The 23,190-nt window shown below is 37.6% G+C and overlaps 1 protein-coding gene across 1 annotated transcript in view; it reads left to right on the top strand.

Moving 5' to 3' along the window:
* The first annotated feature begins 664 nt into the window (after positions 1-664).
* USP8 (ubiquitin specific peptidase 8) overlaps positions 665-23,190 on the top strand; it is a 76,222-nt gene continuing 53,696 nt past the window's right edge. The window contains exons 1-2 of the mRNA XM_023255371.2: positions 665-817; positions 21,707-21,875. Coding sequence (XP_023111139.1) covers positions 21,772-21,875 — 104 coding nt within the window. The 5' untranslated portion in view covers positions 665-817; positions 21,707-21,771. The remainder of the gene's footprint in view (positions 818-21,706; positions 21,876-23,190) is intronic.

Genomic DNA, 23,190 nt, shown 5'->3' with positions numbered 1-23,190 from the left:
TTTATTTAAAACCTTTATGGCAGACACTTACTAGACCTCACCCTCCAGCTTTCCCACCCATGAGACACCTGAATTGTCCCTGGGGACTTAAGTGACCATGCCCAGCAACTCCATCCACAAAACTTTACCATCCAGGCAACTTTACTTTTACTAATTGGAGCATCCAATCACCTTTCTCTATGACAGTACAAAGATCACCTTACAAGAAAGTTCAAATCTCTTGTTTTTGTAACACTGGGCCTTTAACTTTTGTTAAATGTGTATATATATGTTTTAGGATTATGTTCCTTGTTTGGCCAGAGACTTGGCTTCAGAGAATTTTAAACTTTCAGCCAGAGTTTGAGGGGATTCCAACCCCTTTTCTATTCTAAATCTCCTATCTGAAGAGTAAAAATACGTAGGTAAGAGGCACAAGAGTCCCGGCTTCCTCCGCGGCAAAGCCCACGAAGCGTGTAACACCAAGGTGACTGAACTAGGCCCGACAAATGCAGGGCGCAGGGTACGGACAGGCAAGCATGCGGAAACTTAGTCTAGCCTGAGCCCTGCCCTTGCCGCCCATCCCAAACTTCCCCTTTAGTCCTCCCTCCGCCCGGGTAACGGCAGGACTGCGGAAGAGGAAGCTGTCACGGGCGCGCGCGCAGCCCCTCCCCTCCGTGACGTCCGAGACGCGACGCGTCGCAACGCAGTGCAAACTGGGAAAAGGGGATGCGCTGGGCTGGTTTCCGTCGGGCTAGCGAAGGCTAATTCTTCCTCGAGTTGGTGGAAGATGGGCCTTTGGCGAGGAGGCCGGCGTTAGTCAAGCGTTCCCGGCGCCACGGTGAGTGTGGGTCTGGGTCCTGTCCTTTGTTCCTCGGAAAGCTGTCTGCATTGAACACCCTTTCTTTTCACCAGCTGCTGGTCACTCGGGAGACCAGTCCTGTCCGCCGAGAGGGGTGGAACAACCCCGAACATAGAATCGGCTTTTAGAGGAAGGGCCCAACCTCGAGTCTTTCCCGCCGCCTACCTAGGGTTACCCAGGGAGTTTCGTGTAGTTTTTATCAGATTTTCCGATCTTAGAAGTGGCCTTGACCATTCCTCGTTCTTCTTCGACACTTAGACTCGACTTTGACCTGCTTCCTCTGGCCTCCGTTTTCTGATTTTCTGCTGTCGGGCTACAATTCCAGGCCTTTGATACCATCTCTCATACTGTTTCCCAATCCCTCCTCTGTCCCAATCAAACTTGGTTTTAGTGAAGTCCAAGTATGAGTTTAAAGAGCCTATAAGCTCATCAGAATTAAAATATGACTTTCCCAAATAAAAGCTTTTGCTAAAATGTGGCCTCTCTCCTGGAGTTGCGGGACAAGTTGATTTCACCTCCACTCCACCTTGGTAATTTCAGAACCCTGAATCGCACTGATGTTCATTTATACATAAAGCTGTAGACCACACTTCTCGGGTTCATTCTTTTCTCCAGTTCATTCTATGACCTTGAAGCAAGTCATATAATCACTAACAAAATACTTACCTGAAGGCATTTAATATTTGTTAAGCACCTTGAGGGTTTCAGATGAAAGGGATGTTACTCTTTCCGAATCTGCAAGCAGTCTTAGTTTTTGTATGTCTTCTGCAGCCATTAAAAATATCAAGTGATATTGTTAAGGAACTGTACCTGTTCTAGGCTTGCTCTGGGGCTTTGCTCTGTAAGCAGATTTTGCATTTCAACAGATTCTGTTTAAGGTTCATTGTCAAATGTCTTTCTGATGGATTTAAATAGTTTCTTGTGACTCCACAGTACTGGACCAGTTTGTCTGAAAGGTGATGTAGGTTGTGCTTTGCTTTTATCATATTGCTCTGGCTGCCTTGAAACGTGTATCCCTTTTTTTGTGGCACATTAGGTATATCTTTAAAATTAGATAGTAAGATTCTTATAATAGTAAAACAACACTTGTTATTAATGACCTAAATATGCATTAATTGCATGTAAGCATGTAGGTATGTGTTCTTTAAGAAAACAATGCGTGAGAAAAACAAAAAGAATTTAAAGATGTCTTTCTAGCATTTAACTCTGTATATCTGCTTGACCTTTATTAATCATTGTGGTCATTTGTTCAGTAATATGAACATACTGGGAAAGATCCAAAATGGCTTCTGTAAAGTTCTAAAATCAAGCATATTAGATTTTTTTCCCTTAAAATATCTAACATATTTTCTACATGAAGTTGCAATTATTTTTGTAAAGATTAAGGGGAAAATGTGCCCATTAAATATGAGTTGATAGCCAAATTAGATATAGTTAAGGAAGCATTTTTTAAAAACTATTGGTTATTGTCCCAGTTACCAATTGCTATATAACGAATCACTCCAAAGTAGCTTCAAACTACAATGTTTTATCTGTTATATTTCTCTGGGCTGCCTGGGGTCAGCTGGTTGATTCTCACTTAAGAATTTCATGCATTTGTAGTTAGATAAGCAGCTAGGTTTTGGAGTCATCTGAAAGCTTACCCGAGTGGGATATCCCAGATGGCTCATTTGTATGGGTGGCAGTTGATGTTGTCTGGGAGTTCAGCTGGGGATGTTATCTGGAGCGCCTGCACATGGACTCTTCATGTGCCTTGGACGTCTCACAGCATGGAGTTTGAGTTTCAAGAGCAAGTATTTGAGGAGACAGAAGTGAAAGCTGTCTCTTAAAGCTGGACCCAGAAATTGGCATAGCATAGCTTCCAGCATTCTCTGTTAGAGCAGTCAGAGCCCTCCCCTAACCAAGTGACAGACCCTACCTTTTTTGGAGGGAAGAATATCAAAGAATTTGGGGCCATTAACCTACTATAATAAAGTTGTATTAAACTAATGTTTGGATTTAATAGTAGATGCGGAGTAAGGTACACTTCTGATTTCTTTAACCATAATGCTTTGTATCTTCACAGTACGTTACAATTTTCAAAGCATTTCTCTGTAGGTATTTTGTCATTTGGTACTTAGGAAAACTCTGTAGAAGCAGATGAATCGTTCCCATTTTGTAGATGACATAAACTGAGGAGTAGCAGTGTTGGTGTTGGGAGGATTTAAGGAATTTGCCCGAAGTCATGTGCTAATAAATGGAAAGTGAAACCAAGACCTACAGTGCTCTAATAACATAAAACTTAATATAGTAAATGATGAAATATTATATTAAGCTTATTTGGAATTCCATATTTATCGCCATACTAATTCAAGTAAAACTACTCATGTGTAGTGGTGAATAAAGTCAGTGTCTCCTCTAACACATTACAGTTTAGTTTTTCATAATTCTGAATTCTCTGAAACATACCAATAATGGTGTGAACCTGTATGTCTTTATAGTAAGAGAAATTGTTACATGTTATAATACCAATTTCAAAACAAATTAGTCCTGAAAAAGTTATGGGTATAGGAATCCTGAAGGTTTTATTTTAATTATTATTCTCTCAGTTACATAATTTTAAAAATGAAAATGATTTCTGAGGGCACCTGGGTAGCTCAGTCAGTTACACGTCTGACTTTGGCTCTGGTTATGATCTCATGGTTTGTGAGTTCGAGCCCATGTTGGGCTCCGTGCTGACAGTGCGGAGCCTTCTTGGGATTCTCTCTCTCTCTCTCTCTCTCTCTTTCTCTCTTTCTCTCTTTCTCTCTCTCTCTTTTTCTCTCTTCTTCTCAAAAATAAATAAACTTCAAAAAGAAAAAGAACATGGTTTCTTATTATTTTGATAGATTGGGAATCATAAGACTTAAAATATTGATATCAACTAGAGCCTAATTGTCATGGTCATACTGTTTCACTGCTTTTAGTAACATGCTTATATCCATTTTTTATGTCCATGGATCTGTCTTGACCACGTGTTAGAATTTACCTGAGGAGCTTTTAAAAAATACCTGTGTGCAAGTCCCATGCTCTAAGATTCTAATATAAGCATTTAGGAGTGGGTTCTGTGCATCAATATTTTTAAAAATTCTTTAGGGGATTCTACAGCTAAGATTGAGAAGCATGTCTGCTTTTGTTTATGGTGGTTTTTGGTACATACTAAGTATGATGTGGTTCCCTGTTCATCTATTCTTGTATATGCCAAAAAAATTAAGGAGGTAGGGAAAAGATGTACAAAATGGATTAAGGTTATAAATGTAAGTAGACACCTGTTACAGAAAACAGTTACCTTTCTGGTTTCTTTCTAGGAATAGTCTTAATTCAAGTTACAGATTTTGGCATGGTTTGTTAGTACCTATATGATGGTTCTTTGCTTTATATTAACATTATGTACTTCTCTTTCATCTTAAAAGGTGGAAGCTTTGTTAGGAGGTATAGTCTGTGTATTTCTTATAGCTTCTGACATGGCACCTTGAATAGATGTAGGTAGTCTAATAAATGTTTGCCAAATAGAAGACAATTTATACAGTCAGTCTTCAAAACTAGGACTAGTTACTTTATTCTTTTTTTTTTTTTCTTTTTAAGCATTGTAAGAACTTAAAGTTCTTTGAAGCTCTTTTTTTGTGCTTTTCATGACATTGCACTTATCTGGTTTTTCTTCAGGCTGTTTCTTTCCTCTTTTAGAAACATTCCCTTTCATACTCCTCCCCACCAGGTTCTGAGCCCTTCAAGTATATTATCAGTTATAGAGAAACAAGATCTTATTTCCTTGATTCATTCTCCTGATTTATTATTAGCATAAATGATGTCTGTGTTTTAAAAACTATTATAGAAATTTTAAAGTATACATAAAAGTGAAACAAGTCAGATTATTTTGAACCACATCCTAGATAATATATCATTTAAGTGTCAATACTTTGTTATCTCCCAAAACAATAGGGATTATCAAAATTAACATTAATGCTTTAATAGTTGATTTAATATTTGTCTGGTCTCTCTATGGACCAAGTCTCTAATTACATATTTATATCTCTGTCAAGACATCTTTACGTGTTGTTCTTTTTGTATACATGTTCAAAATTTTCTGTAAATCAATAGTTCTCATTTGGGAGTAATTTTGCCCCCCAGAGGTCATTCAGGAATGTCTGGAGACATTTTTGGTTGTCACAACAGGATGGAGATGAATACTACTGGCATCTAGTGGGTAGAGTCCAGGGATGCTCCTAAATATCCTACAATGCAGAGAGCAGCCTCCCACAACAAATTTTTATCTGGTCCAAAATAGGAGTAGTGCCCAGGTTGAGAAGTGCTGCGGTAAACTGACATTTTTAAGACCACAGTATTCATTTTGTTGTTGTTGTTAGTAGCACTACCATTCTGTGGTGTGTGTGTGTGTGTGTGTGTGTACAGAAGAGAAAATTTTCTGTTTCAGTCTGTTACAGAAGCATGCTTCTGCCTTTTTGTGTTCTCTTAAGTGCAACAGCCTGCTAATTCTTATCCAAGAATAGCTGTAAGGGATTACAAAGTATTATTCTTTTGTTCTTGTTTCTTCACATCCATCTTGTATATTCCCACTTTGACCTGCCCTGAGATATCATTTTTCCCTTCAAAACTGGTTTAGGGGTGCCTGGGTGACTCAATTGGTTAAGCGTCCACCTCTTGATTGTGGCCCAGGTCATGATCTCATAGTCGTGAGATTGAGCCCCCATGAGATTGAGCCCCACGTTGAGGCCTAAAAGTCTCTCTCTCCCTCTCCCCTGCTTGCTCTTCTCTCTCCCTTCCTCTCTGTCTCCCTCTCTCCCTCTCTCTCTCTCTCTCTCCCAAAAAAACAAAACAAAACTAGTTTATTGCCTGCTGAATAAAATATAAACAATACTTGACGGCTTCAGAAGTCCTCCATGATATGACTCCATCTCCTTACCTAATATAATTTATTGTTAGCCAACCATTATTAAGTGTTGACTGTAAGGACTGAGGTAGGTGCTAGGGATCTAGCATGTCAGAGTAGTGACACGTAAAGAGTACATTTGCATGTAATCCATTGATCTGATAATTTCCCAGTACTGATGGTGCCCAATTTACAATGGTTTGACTTAGGATTTTTCAACTTTTTGATGACGCAGAAGTGATACACATTCAGTAGAAACCGTACTTCAAATTTTGAATTTTGATCTTTTCCCAGGCAACACTATGTGGTATATTCCCTTGTGATGCTGGGCAGTGGCAGTGAGCCAGAGCACCCAGTCAGCCATGTAATAGTGAGGGTAAACAACTGATACACTCCAACTATTCTGTTTTCAGTTTCAGTATAGTATTCAATAAATTATATGAGATATTTAACACTTTATTGTAAAGTAAGTTTTGTGATAGATGGCTTTGCCCGACTATTGGCTAATGTAAGTGATCTGAGCACGTTTAAGGTAGGCTAGGTCAAGCTATGATGTTTGTTAGGTTAGGTATATTACATGCATTTTCAGCTTAATGATATTTTCAATTTATGATGGATTTATTGAGACATTACCCCATCATAAATTGAGAAGGATTTGTAATCCCTATAGTATTCCTTATTTTTTTCATTGCCTTCCCATACTAATTCCTCATTTTGTGTCTTTGTTCATGTTGGTTTCCTCTTCTGGAATTCCCTCCTTTCTCTCTGTTCATAGCTAAATCTCATCCATAGGGCTAGTTTCTGTCTCTGCTTCATCACATCATCATGAGCACTGCATGTTTATGAGGTATGAGGGTCTTAAAACCTAGTCATAACTGTCATTTGGCCCAAATACCATACTAAGGCAAAGGCAATGACATAGATTACACATACTGTAGACCTGAGATCAAGAAATGAACTTCCAAGAACTGGGGCCATCAAGGATGGAAGAAGTGGACCTTAAGTTGGTCCTTGAAAGCAGAAGGACCAGCACAAAAGAGAAGAGAGTGGCTGGAAGAAGCTACACTGCATTTTCTCCTTCTTTTGACTTCCCAGTGACTGGAGTCACATATTAATGTACAGAGTAGCAATTAGTTGATGGCTTATTATTTAATAAGTATTAGATTGGTCTTGGTAACTAAACTAAGATTTGAATCAGAAGCCCTGTGGTGACTCTCTTTATCCTCTAGAGCAGTGTCACTCGAAGTAGTCAGTCTGTGTGATAGGCTTGAATATGAATCAGTGGATTGCTTTCTTCACAGAGAAAGTCTTGCTACTATAACAACTTCAGTGTGCTTAATTGATTTACATTCTTTCATAAATTTCTTATGTTATCACACACGGGTGACAGTTCCCCAACCATCACTGGTCTGTGGGCCACACTTGGAATAGCATTACTCTGCAGAACTTGTACACTTTTTCATTTGTAACCTATAGTAAGAAATACATTTTACATTTCAACCCAGTGTTCTGTATATGCATACGCATATAAACAAAACTGAAGTTTGACGAAACAATACTTAACCTTACCATATGTGACATGCTCTCATATTTTCTCGTCAATTTTATTTTTTAAATGCTGATTGTGACCTTCTAAATGGTCTTAAAAAAAATAAGGAATACTATAGGGATTACAAATCCTTCTCAATTTATGATGGGATAATGTCTCAATAAATCCATCATAATTGAAAATATCATTAAGCTGAAAATGCATGTAATACACCTAACCTAACAAACATCATAGCTTAGCCTAGGCTACCTTAAACGTGCTCAGATCACTTACATTAGCCAATAGTTGGGCAAAGCCATCTATCACAAAACCTACTTTACAATAAAGTGTTAAAAAATTTTTTTGAGTCTTTATTTTGAGAGAGACAGAGTGTGTGTGTGCGTGAGAGCAGGGGAGGAGCAGAGAGAGAGGGAGAGATAGAATCTCAAGCAGGCTCCATGCTGTCAGCACATAGCCCGACATGGGGCTTGATCCCATGACTGTGAGACCACAACCTGAGCTGATAGTTAAGATTCGGACACTCAACCAACTGAGCCACCCAGGTATAGGTGGATTTTTAAAACATTACTGTCACACAGCAAGTGCTAGACACATAGCAGATACTTAGTTTTAACTAAGTTTTAGCAGTCACTAATTCTTGAAGGGGTTGAGCCTTTTAATACTTTAGGATTACCTTATTATTTTTTTTAATCTATTTATTTTGAGAGAGCATGAGTGGGGAAGGGACAGAGAGAGAGAGAGAGTGAGAGTGAGAGAGAGAACCCCAAGCAGGCTCTGTGCTGTCAGACAGCAGAGCCTGATTCAGGGCTCGATCCCATGAACTGTGAGATCATGACCTGAACTGAAATCAAGAGTTGAACGCTTAAGTGACTGAGCCACCCAGGTGCCCCAACTTTAAGAGTACTTTAAAACATTTCATGAGGTGTGCCTGGGTGGCTCAGTCAGTTAAGCATCTGACTCTGGCTCAGGTCATCATCTCACGGTTTGTGAGTTCAAGCCACATATCGGGCTGCGTGCTGACAGCTCAGAGCTGGAGCCTGCTTCAGATTCTGTGTCTCCGTCTCTCTCTCTGCCCCTCCCCTCCTCATGCTCTGTCTCTCTCTCCCTCTCTCAAATATAAACACTAAAAAAAAATTAAAACATTTCATGAATACTTACTACTCTATGGCATTTAAATTAGAATGAGTATAGAATGCCTTATATGACATATAAGGCAATCAGAAGATATAATGAGTGCTATTGCTGTCAGAAGGGTAGAGATGAGATGAGATGATGGATGCCTGCTGGAGACAAACTTTGCTTTCCTTTCAGCTTTGCCAAGAACCCAGGCAGTGGCTCGTGTGAAGCCCTAGTTCAGATATCAGGACCAGTTTGAATACCACAAACCTCAGTCTTCACTTTTTTTACTTTTTAGTCTTTGTGGTTCAGGTCATCTCATTTCTACTTTTTCTCTTTGGAAGAATCAGAAGGATATCATAAACAGAGAGGTGGATACATCTGCGTTCCCTTTCCTTCCCCCATTGTTAGCTCATTTCAGTACTGTCTGGATTTCACTTTTGGAGCATTGCCGTTTGACTGAAGCTGAAGTATTTCATCTTTTTTTTTTTTTTTAAGTTTATTTATTTATTTTGAGAGGAAAGATAGTGAGCAGGGGAGAGGCAGAGAGAGAGGAGAGAGAATCCCAAGCGGGCTCCACCCTGTCAGTGCAAAGCCCTATGCGGGGCTCAAACTCACGAACTCTGAGATCATGACCTGAGCTGAAATCAAGAGTCAGATGGTTAACTGACTGAGCCACCCAGGCGCCCCTGAAATATTTCATCTTTATCAGATTTACACATCTTAAGAAAATTAATTTTTTAGAAGAACTTTAATTTTTCTTACCTATCCTTTTTTGTTTTTATTTGTTTTTAACTTACAAACCTTTCTGAAGCATAACACAGTTTTAGTGGGCTGTATGTTATATTCAGTTCTAGAGCTAAACAAGTAGACTGTATAAATTGAGTTCTATACATATTAAACATTTTATAAGGATCAGTAGGATTGTTGTGACAACAACAAACTGCTGCTGCTCTTTTTCTTGTTTTTACTGTTACAGCCCAAATAAATTATGATTTCATCCAGTGATACAGCCCTTAATTTATTTTGTCAGTCTATTTTGAAATCTCTAGAGGTTTTCACTTTAAAGTGTAGCAGAATGACTTATCAGGAATTTAACACATTAAATTTCCCATAGATTTAAGTTACACATGTATCCTTCTTTGCTGTCTTATTTGTTTAGGGCAAATACTCTTTACCTTGTACTTTGACTTCTGTAGAATGTGTGCTTGTAGAGACAAACAGCAATTAAGGCAGTACTGTTAAGTATTTTTAATACCAGGCATCTTATTTAACAGCATAATTTATATAATTTTGTGAATGAAAATGAAAACAACCTTGGTCCTTTTATTAGAGAAAATGTTTTCTTATTTCAGCTATTCTCAAAAATCAAATAAGGACAGGGGTGCCTGGCTGGCTCAGTCAGTAGAGCATGCTACTCTTCATCTCGGGGTTATAAATTGGAGTGGGTGTAGAGATTACTTAAAAATAAAATCTTAAAAAAAAAATCAAATAAGGACAGAGAAGTTCACTTTAAAAAATACAATCTTTCATGGGGCGCCTGCGTGGTGCAGTCGGTTAAACGTCCGACTTCAGCCAGGTCATGATCTCGCGGTCCGTGAGTTCGAGCCCCGCGTCAGGCTCTGGGCTGATGGCTCAGAGCCTGGAGCCTGTTTCCGATTCTGTGTCTCCCTCTCTCTCTGCCCCTCCCCCGTTCATGCTCTGTCTCTCTCTGTCCCAAAAATAAATAAAACGTTGAAAAAAAAAATACAATCTTTCTCCCAGAAACCCTCAGAAAAAACTTTGTCACCGTAATCTTATTATTGTACTTTCCCTCCATGTATCTAATTGTTAGCCAGTCCCTGTTATTCTACCTTTGCAGTGTCTCTTGTATCTGCCTCCTCCATTCCATCTCTCCTGCCCTAGTTCTGACCTTCATCATCTTTCCTTAGGATCATTATCATAGGTTACTAGTGTCTTCTTTATCTCCAGTCTTTTAAAACCTAACTTTGTAGTGTTGCCAGTTTGGATCATGTAACTCTCTTCTTCAGAACCTTATGGTTATTACCTTTAGAAAACAAAGTAAATGCTTTAATGTGACATTCAAGGCCTTCCATTTTCTGTTCCCAGACTATTTTTTCAGGCTTTCCTGTCTAGTAGGTCTTAGTTCGTTCCCTATATCGGCTAGTTCCTAAAGATGTTCTTTGATTTTTTTCCTGTCAAAAGCCTTTTACCAAGATTCACATAAATGCTGTCTCTTCCAAGATCCCTCTTCTCATGGTTAATCTTCCTTGTTAATTTTTCTTATTGTACAATGTTTATAACTCTTTATAGTTGGATATCTTACTGTGTTGTATTACCATTGCTTCCAGCTTTCTCTTTCACGTTAATTTTTTTAAACTTGTTGAGGAAAGAGATATCTAATCTTTGAGTTCTTGGCAGCACAATACCTTTTATACAGCAGGATATCTGTGAATGTTTGAATCAAATTTAATCTTGAGATAGCTAATGGTTTCCTATTTTAAGTTACCTAGACAGCATAATTAGTTTTTGTATTATTTGTCTTTCAAAGATCCAAGCTTTAAAGGTAATCATGAAAAACAGATGCAACTGAGAATATTGTCTAGACCTTAATTTTAGAAGGTTCAAATCAATAGCTTTCTTTCCCAGCCAAGAAACCTAATTGTCATGAATCAACAAAATAGGCTCTATCTGACTTTTTGAACATATATTCTGTGGTTAGACCACTAACTTGTGACCCAGATAGAGAATAGAGTTGGAAAAACAGGTACTGTCAGACTGGTACCTGGTTACTCTGCCTAACTCTGGCTTTAGTCCCTGTCTTAGTACACTTACTAGTATCACCAACAAAAAATGATTGGGTTTTGGGGGAATTACATTTCAAGAGGTGGTTTGTATTGGGGGAGCAGATATTTGTTCACTGTTGGCTAAGTAAGCCTAAGATCTTAGCTGAGCTACTTGAGGGCAGAAGAGTCAGAAATAGCTCTTGTTACCATTATCTGTCTTCTGGCCTCATTAATAGTCCCAGCTCCAGTGTCCCCTGCCCTCTGCTATATGTTTCCTTAAACACCTTCCTTAAGAGTTTCTTGACCTTACTGTGCTTTCCTTTAGTCAAATGTATTACTCCTCAACTATTGCTTCTTATATTTCAGTAGAAATCATGTTCCTGGAGCACCATCCAACTCTATCCCAGCATTCTCTTTTCAAGTTATCTACAATGTTTCCATTTCTTTATTCCTTAATGCTCATGCTTTTGCTTCTATTCACACCACTGTATGAAAGCTATATTCCAAAAGATTTATATGTCAGGCTCTTCCAATATTCTAAATATATTTTTTTAAATCAATATTTTAAAACATACATATTTTGTCTTTGTTTTACCCATACTTCCTAACTTTCACATGTGTCTGGGTGTTTTCATACTTATATACAATTGCACATTTTTATTCATATTTGCATTGTTATACTCATAGTTAATTGCTTTCTTTAAAATTTTTATGAGATCTATGTTAAGTACATTACTTAAATTCTTTTATATGTTATGAAGCATGACAATAAAATGATTACCGTATGATCACCTTCAAATGTGCCACTGAAGCTGAGGAATAAAACCTTACTGATACCTTGTATGTGTCTCCTGATTACATCCTCTGTCTGCCTCTCCAGATACAGAATTTATGTTTATCATTTCCTGTCTGTCTTTATAGATTTATCTTATTTGTATCTTTAAGCAATACACTGTTAAATTTAATTCGTTTTAAAACTTTATACAAATGGTGTTATATATATTCCTGCTTTTTCACTCAGAGTTGGGGGGATAGGCAGGAGGTGGGAATGGGGGACGAAAGGGTGTTCTGTGGTTAAACTGTTTATCTTGGAAAGTCACGGACCATGTCTTATATACCCTTTATATCTTTAATACATAACAGTGTTTTTTGCAAGTTAAGATACTCAGACAATGCTCTAATCTCTGTAATTGTGAGGAAATCCAAGGGATCCCTGTCATACTCTACTTAATGGGTGCTGTGACCTGTTTTTGTGATGAATTGTTGATGAATTAGATATGTAACTAGAAGGACATTTAATGTTTTTGATCCATTTGGGAATGATGGTGTGGTCCAAAGGTTTTTTTTCCTCCCCTATCCCTTTGGCTTTAGTCACAGAACACAGGGTGGAGAGACAAGTGTAGAAAGTGCTTCTATTTAAGACTTGTTCCTAAATGCAGAGATCTGAAACTGCTAAGTAAAGCATTTGATTAAACATGTGTTTGTAGGTACATAGAGCAAGTATAAGATGGAAAAACATGAATGTTATAAAAATGTAACTTTTAGAGAAAAATAGACAGCTAGGTTTGGTGACTAAGGCAGTCGGTTGATTGTACAGGGTTAGAAGGAATAAGTTTTAAAAAAATCACAAAATATTAGTATTTAATATAAAACATGACTAGAATCAAAGCAAATCAGGGTGCCTTTGGAGTTTCACAAAAGTGAACAGATGCCTTTTTCCCCCTAAGTTGTACCTTACTCAGCTTTTCAGGATTAGATATTCATTGATGACCACTCATCTAATAAAAGTAAACTGATAAAAGGAAGAGCATTAAGATAGTGAAAGGAAATGATGGGGGAAAAGTTACAGTCTGTTAAATGCATTAATGTAGTTACAGTCATACCTTGGAGGCATTGTGAGTTCAGTTCCAGACCACTGCAATAAAACAAATATTGCAATAAAAAGAACCAAATGAATTTTTTTGTTTCCTAATCCATATGAAAGTTATGTTTACACTGTACTATAGTCTATTTAGTGTGCAATAGCATAGGTCTAAAAAACTACATTGTTAAATTAAAAAATACTTTATTGCTGGCTGGGAAGATGGTAGAGTAGGAGAACCCTAAGCTCACCTTGTCCCAGAGTTACTACTAGATAACACTCACATCAGTGTAAATGGCCCAGAAAATGATTTGGAGACTGGCATAACAAATTCCACAGCTAAAGGTGTGGAAGAAGAAGGCCCCATCAGAGAAGGTAGGGAGGGCAGAGATACAGTTTGGAAGCAAAATGAACTGCAGCTATCTATGGTGGGGAGGGAACTGGTGGTAAGAAGAAGGGCAAACAACAGAGAGCTTCACACCAGAGAGCCCACACAGGGGAGACATTTTCCCATAGCATTTGCTTTGAAAGCGAGAGGAGCTGCATTTTGTGATATCTTACGACCGGTGGGACTTAGAGCCTGGGATTTTACCGGTGGGACTTAAAGCCTGGGATTTTAAAAATCAGCAGGCTTGGGCTCTTGGAGAGCCAGGAAGGTGTTAGGAAGTGGAGTCCCCAACCTTAAAGAGACAGCACGACAAACAGCCCATGAAGATACAGCCTGGAAACAGCAGTTTGAAAAACACTGGGGGCAAGTGGGAAAGAGAGTGATTTATTCAGAGTGTGGCCTAGAGAGGCAGGGATCACAGAGAGACCCCAACAGGAACAAAGGAGCTGGCACACTCTCCCCAGTATAAACACAGTGCCACCTGCAGGGACCAGCATAGCACCAACACTCACTACGTAATTTGCTTACACCAAGCCTGATCCCTGTACTTGGCAGATTGCCCTTCCCAGTCACACTTGGCTCAGTCTGGGCACTGCAGGCCCCCTCCCCCAGAAGACTGGCACAGACCCCACCAACACCTTGTCTCCCGACGCATGCATTTTGTGGGACCTCAGTAATACCGGCAGCAGTGACACATCTCATTTCGCAAGCCGACCACCACACACCTCGTTAAAATGTGTCCCACCCCACCCCACCCAGGATCAAACACTGCCCACAACAGGCAAAGAGAGCCTCTGCAGACAACTGGATTGAAGGAAAAAGAGGCCAGGTTCTCAACAGCAGAGCACACGCAACACACATGGGAGATACTCCCTGAAGCACCAGGCCCTGGGGAACAGGGGACATTGAACACAGGACATTACGGGACCTCTTCTTCATAAGGCCATTAACGTGAAGAGCAAGAGATGTAGCTTACCTTCTTACCACAGAGAAACAAAGTCAACAAAATGAGGAGACAGAGAAATATGTCCAAAATGAAAGAACAAGACCACACCGCAACAGAAGACTAAGTGAAATGGATATAATGTGCCTGCTAAAGAATTTAAAGTAATGATCACTAAGATAACTCACTGGACTTGAGAAAAGAGTGGACTACATCAGCGAATGAGACACTTAACAAAGAAAACAGAACCAGATATCAAGAACACTATAAATGAGGGACACCTGGGTGGCTCAGTTGGTTAAGTGTCCAGCTTTGACTCAGGTCATGATCTTGGGGTTTGTGGGTTCAAGCCCCGCATCGGGCTCTGTGCTGACATCTCAGAGCCTGGAGCCTGTTTTGGATTCTGTGTCTCCCTCTCTCTCTGTCCCTCCCCTGCTCCTGCTCAGTCTCTCTCAAAAAAAAAAAAAAAAAAAAAAAAAAAAAAAAAAAAAAAAAAAAACACTAAAGAAAAAAAAGAGGAACACAATAAATGAAACTAAAATACACCTGATGGAATAAATAGCAAACTAGATGAGGCAGAGGAACAAATTAATGACCTGGAAGAGTAATGGAAGGTAACCAAGCTGAGCAAAGGAGAGGAAAGGAAATTAGGTAAATTGAGAATAGTTGTAGGGAACTCTGACTCCATCAAGTGTAGTAACATCTGCATTATAGGGATCTCCGAAGAAGAGAAAAGGGGATAGAAAATTTATTTGAAGAAATAATAATAGCTGAAAACTTCCTTAATCTGGGAAAGGACACAGAAATCCAAGTCTAGGAGGCGCAGAGATCTTCCCAAAAAAATTAATGCAAGGAGGTCCATACCACAAAACATATTAATTAAAATGGCAAAAAGTAGTAATAAAAAATTCTTAAAGCAGCAAGAGAAAAGAAGATAGTTACATACAAGTGAAGCCCCATAAGCCTGTAAGCAAATTTTGCAGCAGAAACTGCAGGCCAGAAGGGAGTGGCATAATATATTCAAAGTGCTGGAAGGGAAAAATCTGCAGCCAAGAATACTCTATCCAGAAAGGCTAGCATTCAGAAGAGAAGGAGAGATAAAGAGTTTCTCAGACAAACAAAATTAAAGGAGTTCATAAGTGCTAAACCAGCCCAACAAGAAATATTAAAGGGAAATCATTGAATGGAAAGGAAAGACCATGAGAGGATGAAAAGTAAAAAACACAAGAGCAGTAAAAATGAGTATTTCTGTAAAAATTAAAGGATTCATAAAATAAAAGGATGTAAAATATGACACCATATACCTAAAACATGGGGTGGGAGAGGAGTACAAAGTGGATCACCAACTTAATATAGATTACTATATATATAAGATGTTATAATAAACCTAAGAGTAACCACAAATAAAAAGCCAGTAATGGGTATGCAAAGAACAAAGAGAAAGGAATTCCAGTATATCACTAAAGAAAACCAATAAATCATGAAAGAGCAAGAGAAAAAAGGATCAGAGAAAATCTGTAGAAACAACCACAAAACAAGTAATAAAATGGCAATAAATACATATCTATCAACAATTACTTTGAACGTAAATTGAATGCTCCAGTCAAAAGACATAAGGTGATAGAGTGCATTAAAAAAAAAAAAAAAAAGACCCATGAATAATGCTGCATACAGGAGGTTCATTTCAGACCAAAGACACCTGCAGATTAAAAGTGAGGGGATGGTGAAATACTTATCTTGTAAATGGATGTCAAAAGAAAGCCAAGGTAGCAATACTTACATTGGGCAAGATAGACATTTGGGCAAGGCTGTAACAGACAGACAGGGACACTATATATATAATCATAAAGGGGACAATCCAGCAAGAAGATATAGCAATCGTAAATATTTAATGTACCCAACATGGGAGCTCCCAAATACATTAAACAGTTAATAGCAAGCATAAAGGAAATCATTAGTAGTAATACAATAACAGAAAGGGACTTTATTATCCCATTTACATCAATGAGCAGATCATCCAAACAAAATCAACAAGGAAACAGTAGCTTTATTTTTAAATTATGTTTGTTTAAGTAATCTCTACACCCAGCATGGGGCTTGAACTCACAACCCCTAGATCAAGAGTCACATACTCTTCTCACTGTGCCAGTCAGTCACACTGAAAACAGTAGCTTTAAATGACCACTGACCAGAGGGATTTACCGGGTATATTCAGAATATTCCATCATAAAACATCAGAATATGGACTCTTTTCAAGTGCACACGGAACATTCTCCACAAAAGATCACATATTAGGCTACAAAACAAGTCAACAAATTCAAAAAGATCAGTAATATACATCTTTTCTGACCACAACACTATGAAACTAGAAATCAACTACAAGAAACTATCTGGAAAGAGCACTACATGGAAGTTAAATAACATGGTACTACACAATGAATGGGTCAACCACGAAATCATAAATTTCATGGAAACAAATGAAAATGAAAACGCCACAGTCTAAAATCTTCGGGATGCAGCAAAAGTGGTTCTAAGAGGGAAGTGTATAGTAATACAGGGCTACTTCAAGAAGCAAGAAAAATCTCAAACAACCTAACCTTACACCTAAAGGAGCTAGAAAAAGAACAAACATACCTAAAACCAACAGAAGGAAGGAACTATTAAGATTGGAACAGAAATAGATGACATAGAAACAAAAACAAAAAAATAGAACAGATCAATGAAATCAGGAGCTGGTCCTTTAAAAAGATCAACAGAATTGATAAACCTCTAGCTAGACTCTTCAAAAACAAACAAACTTGAATAAACAAAATCACAAATGAAACAGGAGGCATAACAACCAACACCACAGACATACAAACAATTATAAAAGAATATTATGAAAAATTATATGCCAACAAATTGGACAACCTAGAAGAAATGGATAAATTCCTAGAAGTATATAATCTGCCAAAACTAAAGCAGGAAGAAATAGAAAATTTGAACAGACTGATTACCAGCAAGGAAATTGAATGAGTCATCAAAAACTGCCAACAAACAAAAGTCAGGACCAGTCGGCTTCACAGACAAATTCTACCAAACATTTAAAGGAGAGTTAATACCCACTCTTCTAAAAGAGAAAAAAACTTCAGAATTCATTCTATGAAGCCAGTATCACCCTGATACCAAAACTAAATAAAGACACCATAAAAAAAGAGAACTATAGGCCAATATCTCCATACTAGCAAACTGAATCCAACAATACATTAAAAAAAAAAAAATGCACCATGATCAAGTAGATTTATTCCTGGTATGGCAGGATGGTTGGTTCAGCATTCACAAATCAATCTCTGTGATAGATCACATCAGTAAGAGAAAGCATACACACCATATGATCATTTTAATAGATGTAGGAAAAGCATTTGACAAAGTACAACATCCATGACAAAAACCCTCAACAAAGTAGGTGTAGAGGAAACATATGTCAACATAATAAAGTCCATCTATGAGAAACCCACAGTTAACATCATACTCAATGGTGAAAAACTGAAAGGTTTCCCCCTGAGATCAGGAACAAGACAAGGATGTCCATTCTCCCCACTTTTATTCAACATAGTACTGGAAGTCCTAGCCACAGCAATCAGACACCAAATAGAAATGCATCCATATCGGTAAGGGAGAAGTAAAACTTTTACTCTTTGCAGATGACATGGTACTGTATATAGAATACCCTAAAGCATAAACCAAAAAAAGTACCAGAACTGATAAATTAATTGGTAAAGTCACAGGATACAAAATCAGTGTGTAGAAATCTGTTGCATTCCTATGCACTTATAAAGAAGCAGCAGAAAGTGAAATTAAGAATTCCATTTACAGTTGCGCCAAGTACAATAAAATATCTAGGAATAAATTTAACCAAGGAAGTGGAAGACCTGTACTCTGAAAACTATAAATCACTGATGAAAGAAATTGAGAATACAAAGAAATGGAAAGACAGTCTTATGCACATAGGTTGAAAGAACAAATATTGTTCAAATTTCTATACTACCCAAAGCAATCTACGGATTTAATGCAATCCCTGTCAAAACAGCAACTCAAACTAGAACAAACAGCCCTAAAATTTGTATGGAACCACAAGAGACCCCAAGTAACCAAGGCAATCTTGAAAAAGAAAAAATGAAACTGAAGTTATCACAATTCCAGAGTTTTATTACACAGGTGTAGTAATCAAAATAGTAGGATACTGGCATAAAAATACAATAGATCAATGGAACAGAATAGAAAACCCAGAAATAAACCCACGATTGTATAGTCCCTTAATCTTCAGCAAAGGAGGCAAGAATATACAATGGAAAAAAGACCAACAAATCATGTTGGGCTATCTGGACAGCTACATGCAAAAGAATGAAATTGGACCACACAATGTATTTCTTCATACACAAAAATAAACTCAAAATGGATTAAAGACCTACATATGAGACCTGAAGCCACAAAAATCCTAAGAGATCATAGGCAGTAATTTCTCTACCATCGGCCATAGCAACATTTTTCTATATATATCTCATGAGGCAAGCGGAAAAATAAACTCTTGGGGCTACGTCAAAAAGCTGCACGGTAAGGGAAACAAAGGCAAACTAGTGAATGGCAGAAGATATTTGCATATAACATATCTGATAAAGGGTTAGTATCCAAAATATATAAAGAACTTATACAACCCCATACCCGAAAACAATAATCTAGTTTAAAAACAGGCAGAAGACATGAACAGACATTTCTTCACAGGAGACCTAGGGCGCCTGGGTGTCATAGTCGGTTAGGTCATAATCTCATGGTTTGTGAGTTGGAGCCCCATATTGGGCTCTGTGCTGACAGCACAGAGCCTGCTTCAGACCCTCTGCCTCCCTCTCTCTGCCCCTCCCCTGCTCATGCTCTTGCTCTCTCTCTCAAAAATAAACGTTTAAAAATTCTAAAGAAAAAAAAACCTATAGAGGACCAACAGACACACATAAGGTATTCGGTGTCACTCATCATCATCATCTAAATGCAAATGAAGACTACAATGAGGTATCTCACATCTGCCAAAATGGCTAAAATCAAAGACACAAGAAACAAATGTTGGCAAGAATGAAGAAACAGGAGCCCTCATGCACTGCGCAGCCACTGGTGCAGCCACTGTCGAAAACAGTGTGACTGTTTCTTAAAAAGTTAAAAATAGGGGTGCCTAGGTGGCTCAGTCAGTTGAGCATCCAACTTCAGCTCAGGTCATGATCTCACACTCCATGAGTTCAAGCCCCGTGTCGGGCTCTGTGCTGACAGCTCAGAACCTGGAGCCAGCTTCAGATTCTGTGTCTCCCCCTCTCTCTGCCCCTCCCCTGCTCATACTCTGTCTCTCTCTGTCTTCAAAAACAAATAAAAACATTAAAAAAAATTTTTTAAGTTAAAAACAGAACTACCCAATGATCCAGTAATCACTACTGGGTATTTACCCCCAAAATACAAAAACACTAATTCAAAGGGATACATGCACCCCTTTGTTTATTGCAGCATTATTTATAATAATAGCCAAGATATGGAAGCAACCCAAGTGTTCTTTGGTAGATGAATAGATGAAGAAGTGGTATATATTATATATATATATATGAGTATGGCATATAATTATATGTAAAATATTTTATATGTTACATATTTATTATATATGGTGCATATATATGAAACATATTTTATATACGTAATGAAATACTTAGCGATATAAAAGAATGAAATCTTGCCATTTGCAACAACATGGATGGCACTAGAGAATATAAATGACATTTTTAGAGAAAGACGAATACCATATTATTGACTCGTGGAATTTAAGAAACGAAACAAAGGAAAAAAAAAAACAAGGTAGACAAACCAAGAAACAGATTCTTTTGAAAAGATTTTTTAAATGTTTATTTTCGAGAAAGAGGCAGAGCATGAACAGGGAAGGGGCAGAGAGAGAGGGAGACGCAGAATCTGAAGAGGGCTCTGAGCCATCAGCACAGATCCCCATGCAGGGCTCAAACCCACTGACCTGCAAGATCATGACCTGAGCTGAAGTCAGACACTTAACTGATTGAGCCACCCGGGCACAAACAAACTGGTAGCTACCGGGGGGGGGGGGCAATCGGTGAAATATGTAATGTGGAGTAAAGAGTACACTTATCATGAAGAGCACTGAGTAATGCGTAGAATTCTTGAATCAATACGTTGTACTCCTGAAGTTAATATAACGCTATGTTAACTATACTGAAATCAAAATTAAAAACTTAATAAAAAATTATTGCTAAAAAATGCTAACCATAATCTGAGCTTTCAGCGAGTCATAATCAGTAATCACAGATAACTAAAAAATATAATAATGAAAGTTTGAAATACTGTGAGCATTACCAAAGTGTGACACAGACATGAAGTAAGCAGATGTTGGAAAAATGACACCAGTAGGTTTGCTTGATGCAGTGTGGCCATAAACCTTCAGTTTGTAAAAAACAGAAGCACAATAAAATGGAGTACAGTGAAACAAGGTATGCCTGTATTTATTTGAATTGCAATTAGTTCTTCACAGCAGAAGACATTGTATAAATTTAATGGGATTCCTCTGAAGCTTTCATTTGGTGACAACTTAGGATCTTGCCGAGACTTCTCATTTGCTATGCTCTCCTGATCTGCCCTATATGCATTCCTGCACACATACACACACAATTGATACATACCCAGCTTTTCTTCCTCTTAATGTTCATTTTACTACTTGCTCCATCTTCCTAATCAGAATTTAGCACAGTGTATGAGGAGCAAAGAATGTAATGAAGCTTCAAAGACCCTTTTTAGAATAAACCAAAGTACTTGGGTGTATTCTGTTCATATATCCCTAACTCCACATAAAGTGGCCCTGCCTACTCCCTACCCCCAGTTTGTTTCCTTTTATAAACTGGTATTATCAATGAGAGAGGGAAATATTTCTAAATGAAACTTCTTTCTACTTGTGATCTATGCATTAATGCAGATTTAATGGTAGAAAAATATAGAAGTTCTTATTCTGTTAATTCTTTTGACAGGAAAGATTCTTAATAATTAAGGCAAAGCAATAGAAATCATAATTCATTTAGTGAATATTTGAAAAAAATTAAATTGTTTAATGATACCCTTTATATCTTGAATTCCCAAAATAGATACTCAAGATAATTTGAAATTAACTCTTTTAACAAAAGATATAGTTTAGGGCTTTTATGTCTTTTAACTCTTTTAACAAAAGAGTCAGTTTAGAACTTTTTTGTCTTTTCACTTGTTAATTGGAATTATTTGCATTTGTTTTGTTTCAGAAAAGAACTACTTTTAATGAAGTACACCGTCCATTGTGAAAGTGGAAAAGTAAAGCTAATTCATCATGCCTGCTGTGGCTTCAGTTCCCAAAGAACTCTACCTCAGTTCTTCACTAAAAGACCTCAATAAGAAGACAGAAGTTAAACCAGAGAAAATAAGCACGAAGAAGTATGTATTCTTTGCTAGTTTCATTGAATCATATATTAAGTTTTACTCCATTTCCGTATTATTAAATGAATTAGAGGAGTAGTCAGTTTGAAGCTTATTTGAAAAATGGCATCATCACATGAATAAGACCTGCTTAGAGAAGTTCTTTATCTTGGCAGAATGTATGTGTATTCTGGCAAAATGCATGGTTTCTATTCTTTGGACAATATATCAGATTATAAGTTTACGAGGTGAAGACTACGAGGTTTCTACAAAACTCATACAGCCACAGTTAATGTCCTTTCATAAAATAGTGCAGAAATACTTCCTAATTAAAGATCATTTTTATCCTTGTATGTTTCACATGGAACATCTGGTCCTAGCATAGGCTTCTTTGATTAAAGGAAGTGAAATACGTATTTTTTTTTATCTTGTATTCAGCATAATATTAATTTGTACCAATTTAACATGAACTTTTAACTAAATGATTTATTTGATGTATTTTTATTTTTGAAGACATGGAGTCTATCAACCTGCTGAGGTCGAGGCTAGAGATGATACTTTACTGATAATGATTACAATATCTATCTTGAGATAAAATATAATTGTGAGGGAGAGGTCCAGGTATTTTGATATCAACTGGAAGTAATTTTGCTAAAAATGGGCTATCAATAAGATTGTTAACTTCTTGAAGTTTTGTCTCCATTAAGAGACAAGAGGCAATAGCGAACTTTTCCTCTGAATTAATTTTGACCGACAAAGGAGATTTGGAGATTAATGAAGTAACTACATTATTGTAGAGTTGGAAATAGAGTTTCAGAAAGAAAGATGGATTTAGTCAGCCATATACCCTGGACTTGGAGTAAGCAGATTGTAGAAATCAGGGAGAAAAGAAGGGTTCTGTGGGTCCTCCATAAATGGAAGGCCCTAAAAAAAAAGATATGTATGATCCCAAATGAACCTGTGAACAGACGTCTAGAGAAACCTATGAATGCACAGGGACATCTTTATGAGTCATTTTCTACATTAATAGACAGAAAATGCAAAGAAAAAACATCAAGGATGAAGAGGAGGGAATAGTAGAAACTTTAAAGAAGGTCAAGAAAGAAAATCCCAAAATGAACTGGTATTTCTAAGCATCATAATTATGGACAAAATGGGCTTTTTAAAAAGAGATCTTTTCAGGGGCAGGAAGAATAAGAGAGGGATTGTTTCACTTCTTGACCTAAGTTGGTAATATTAATGCAGTGACGGAGAAAGCAGCTCTTTAACTTCTGTTGAATCACTTTCAAATAGGAAACAATGGGAAAGATAAAGCCACCTTGAAGCTTTCTCA

Source organism: Felis catus, chromosome B3, assembly GCF_018350175.1.
Source record: "Felis catus isolate Fca126 chromosome B3, F.catus_Fca126_mat1.0, whole genome shotgun sequence".
Lineage (NCBI taxonomy): Eukaryota > Metazoa > Chordata > Mammalia > Carnivora > Felidae > Felis > Felis catus.
This window is presented reverse-complemented; position numbering and strand designations above follow the sequence as displayed.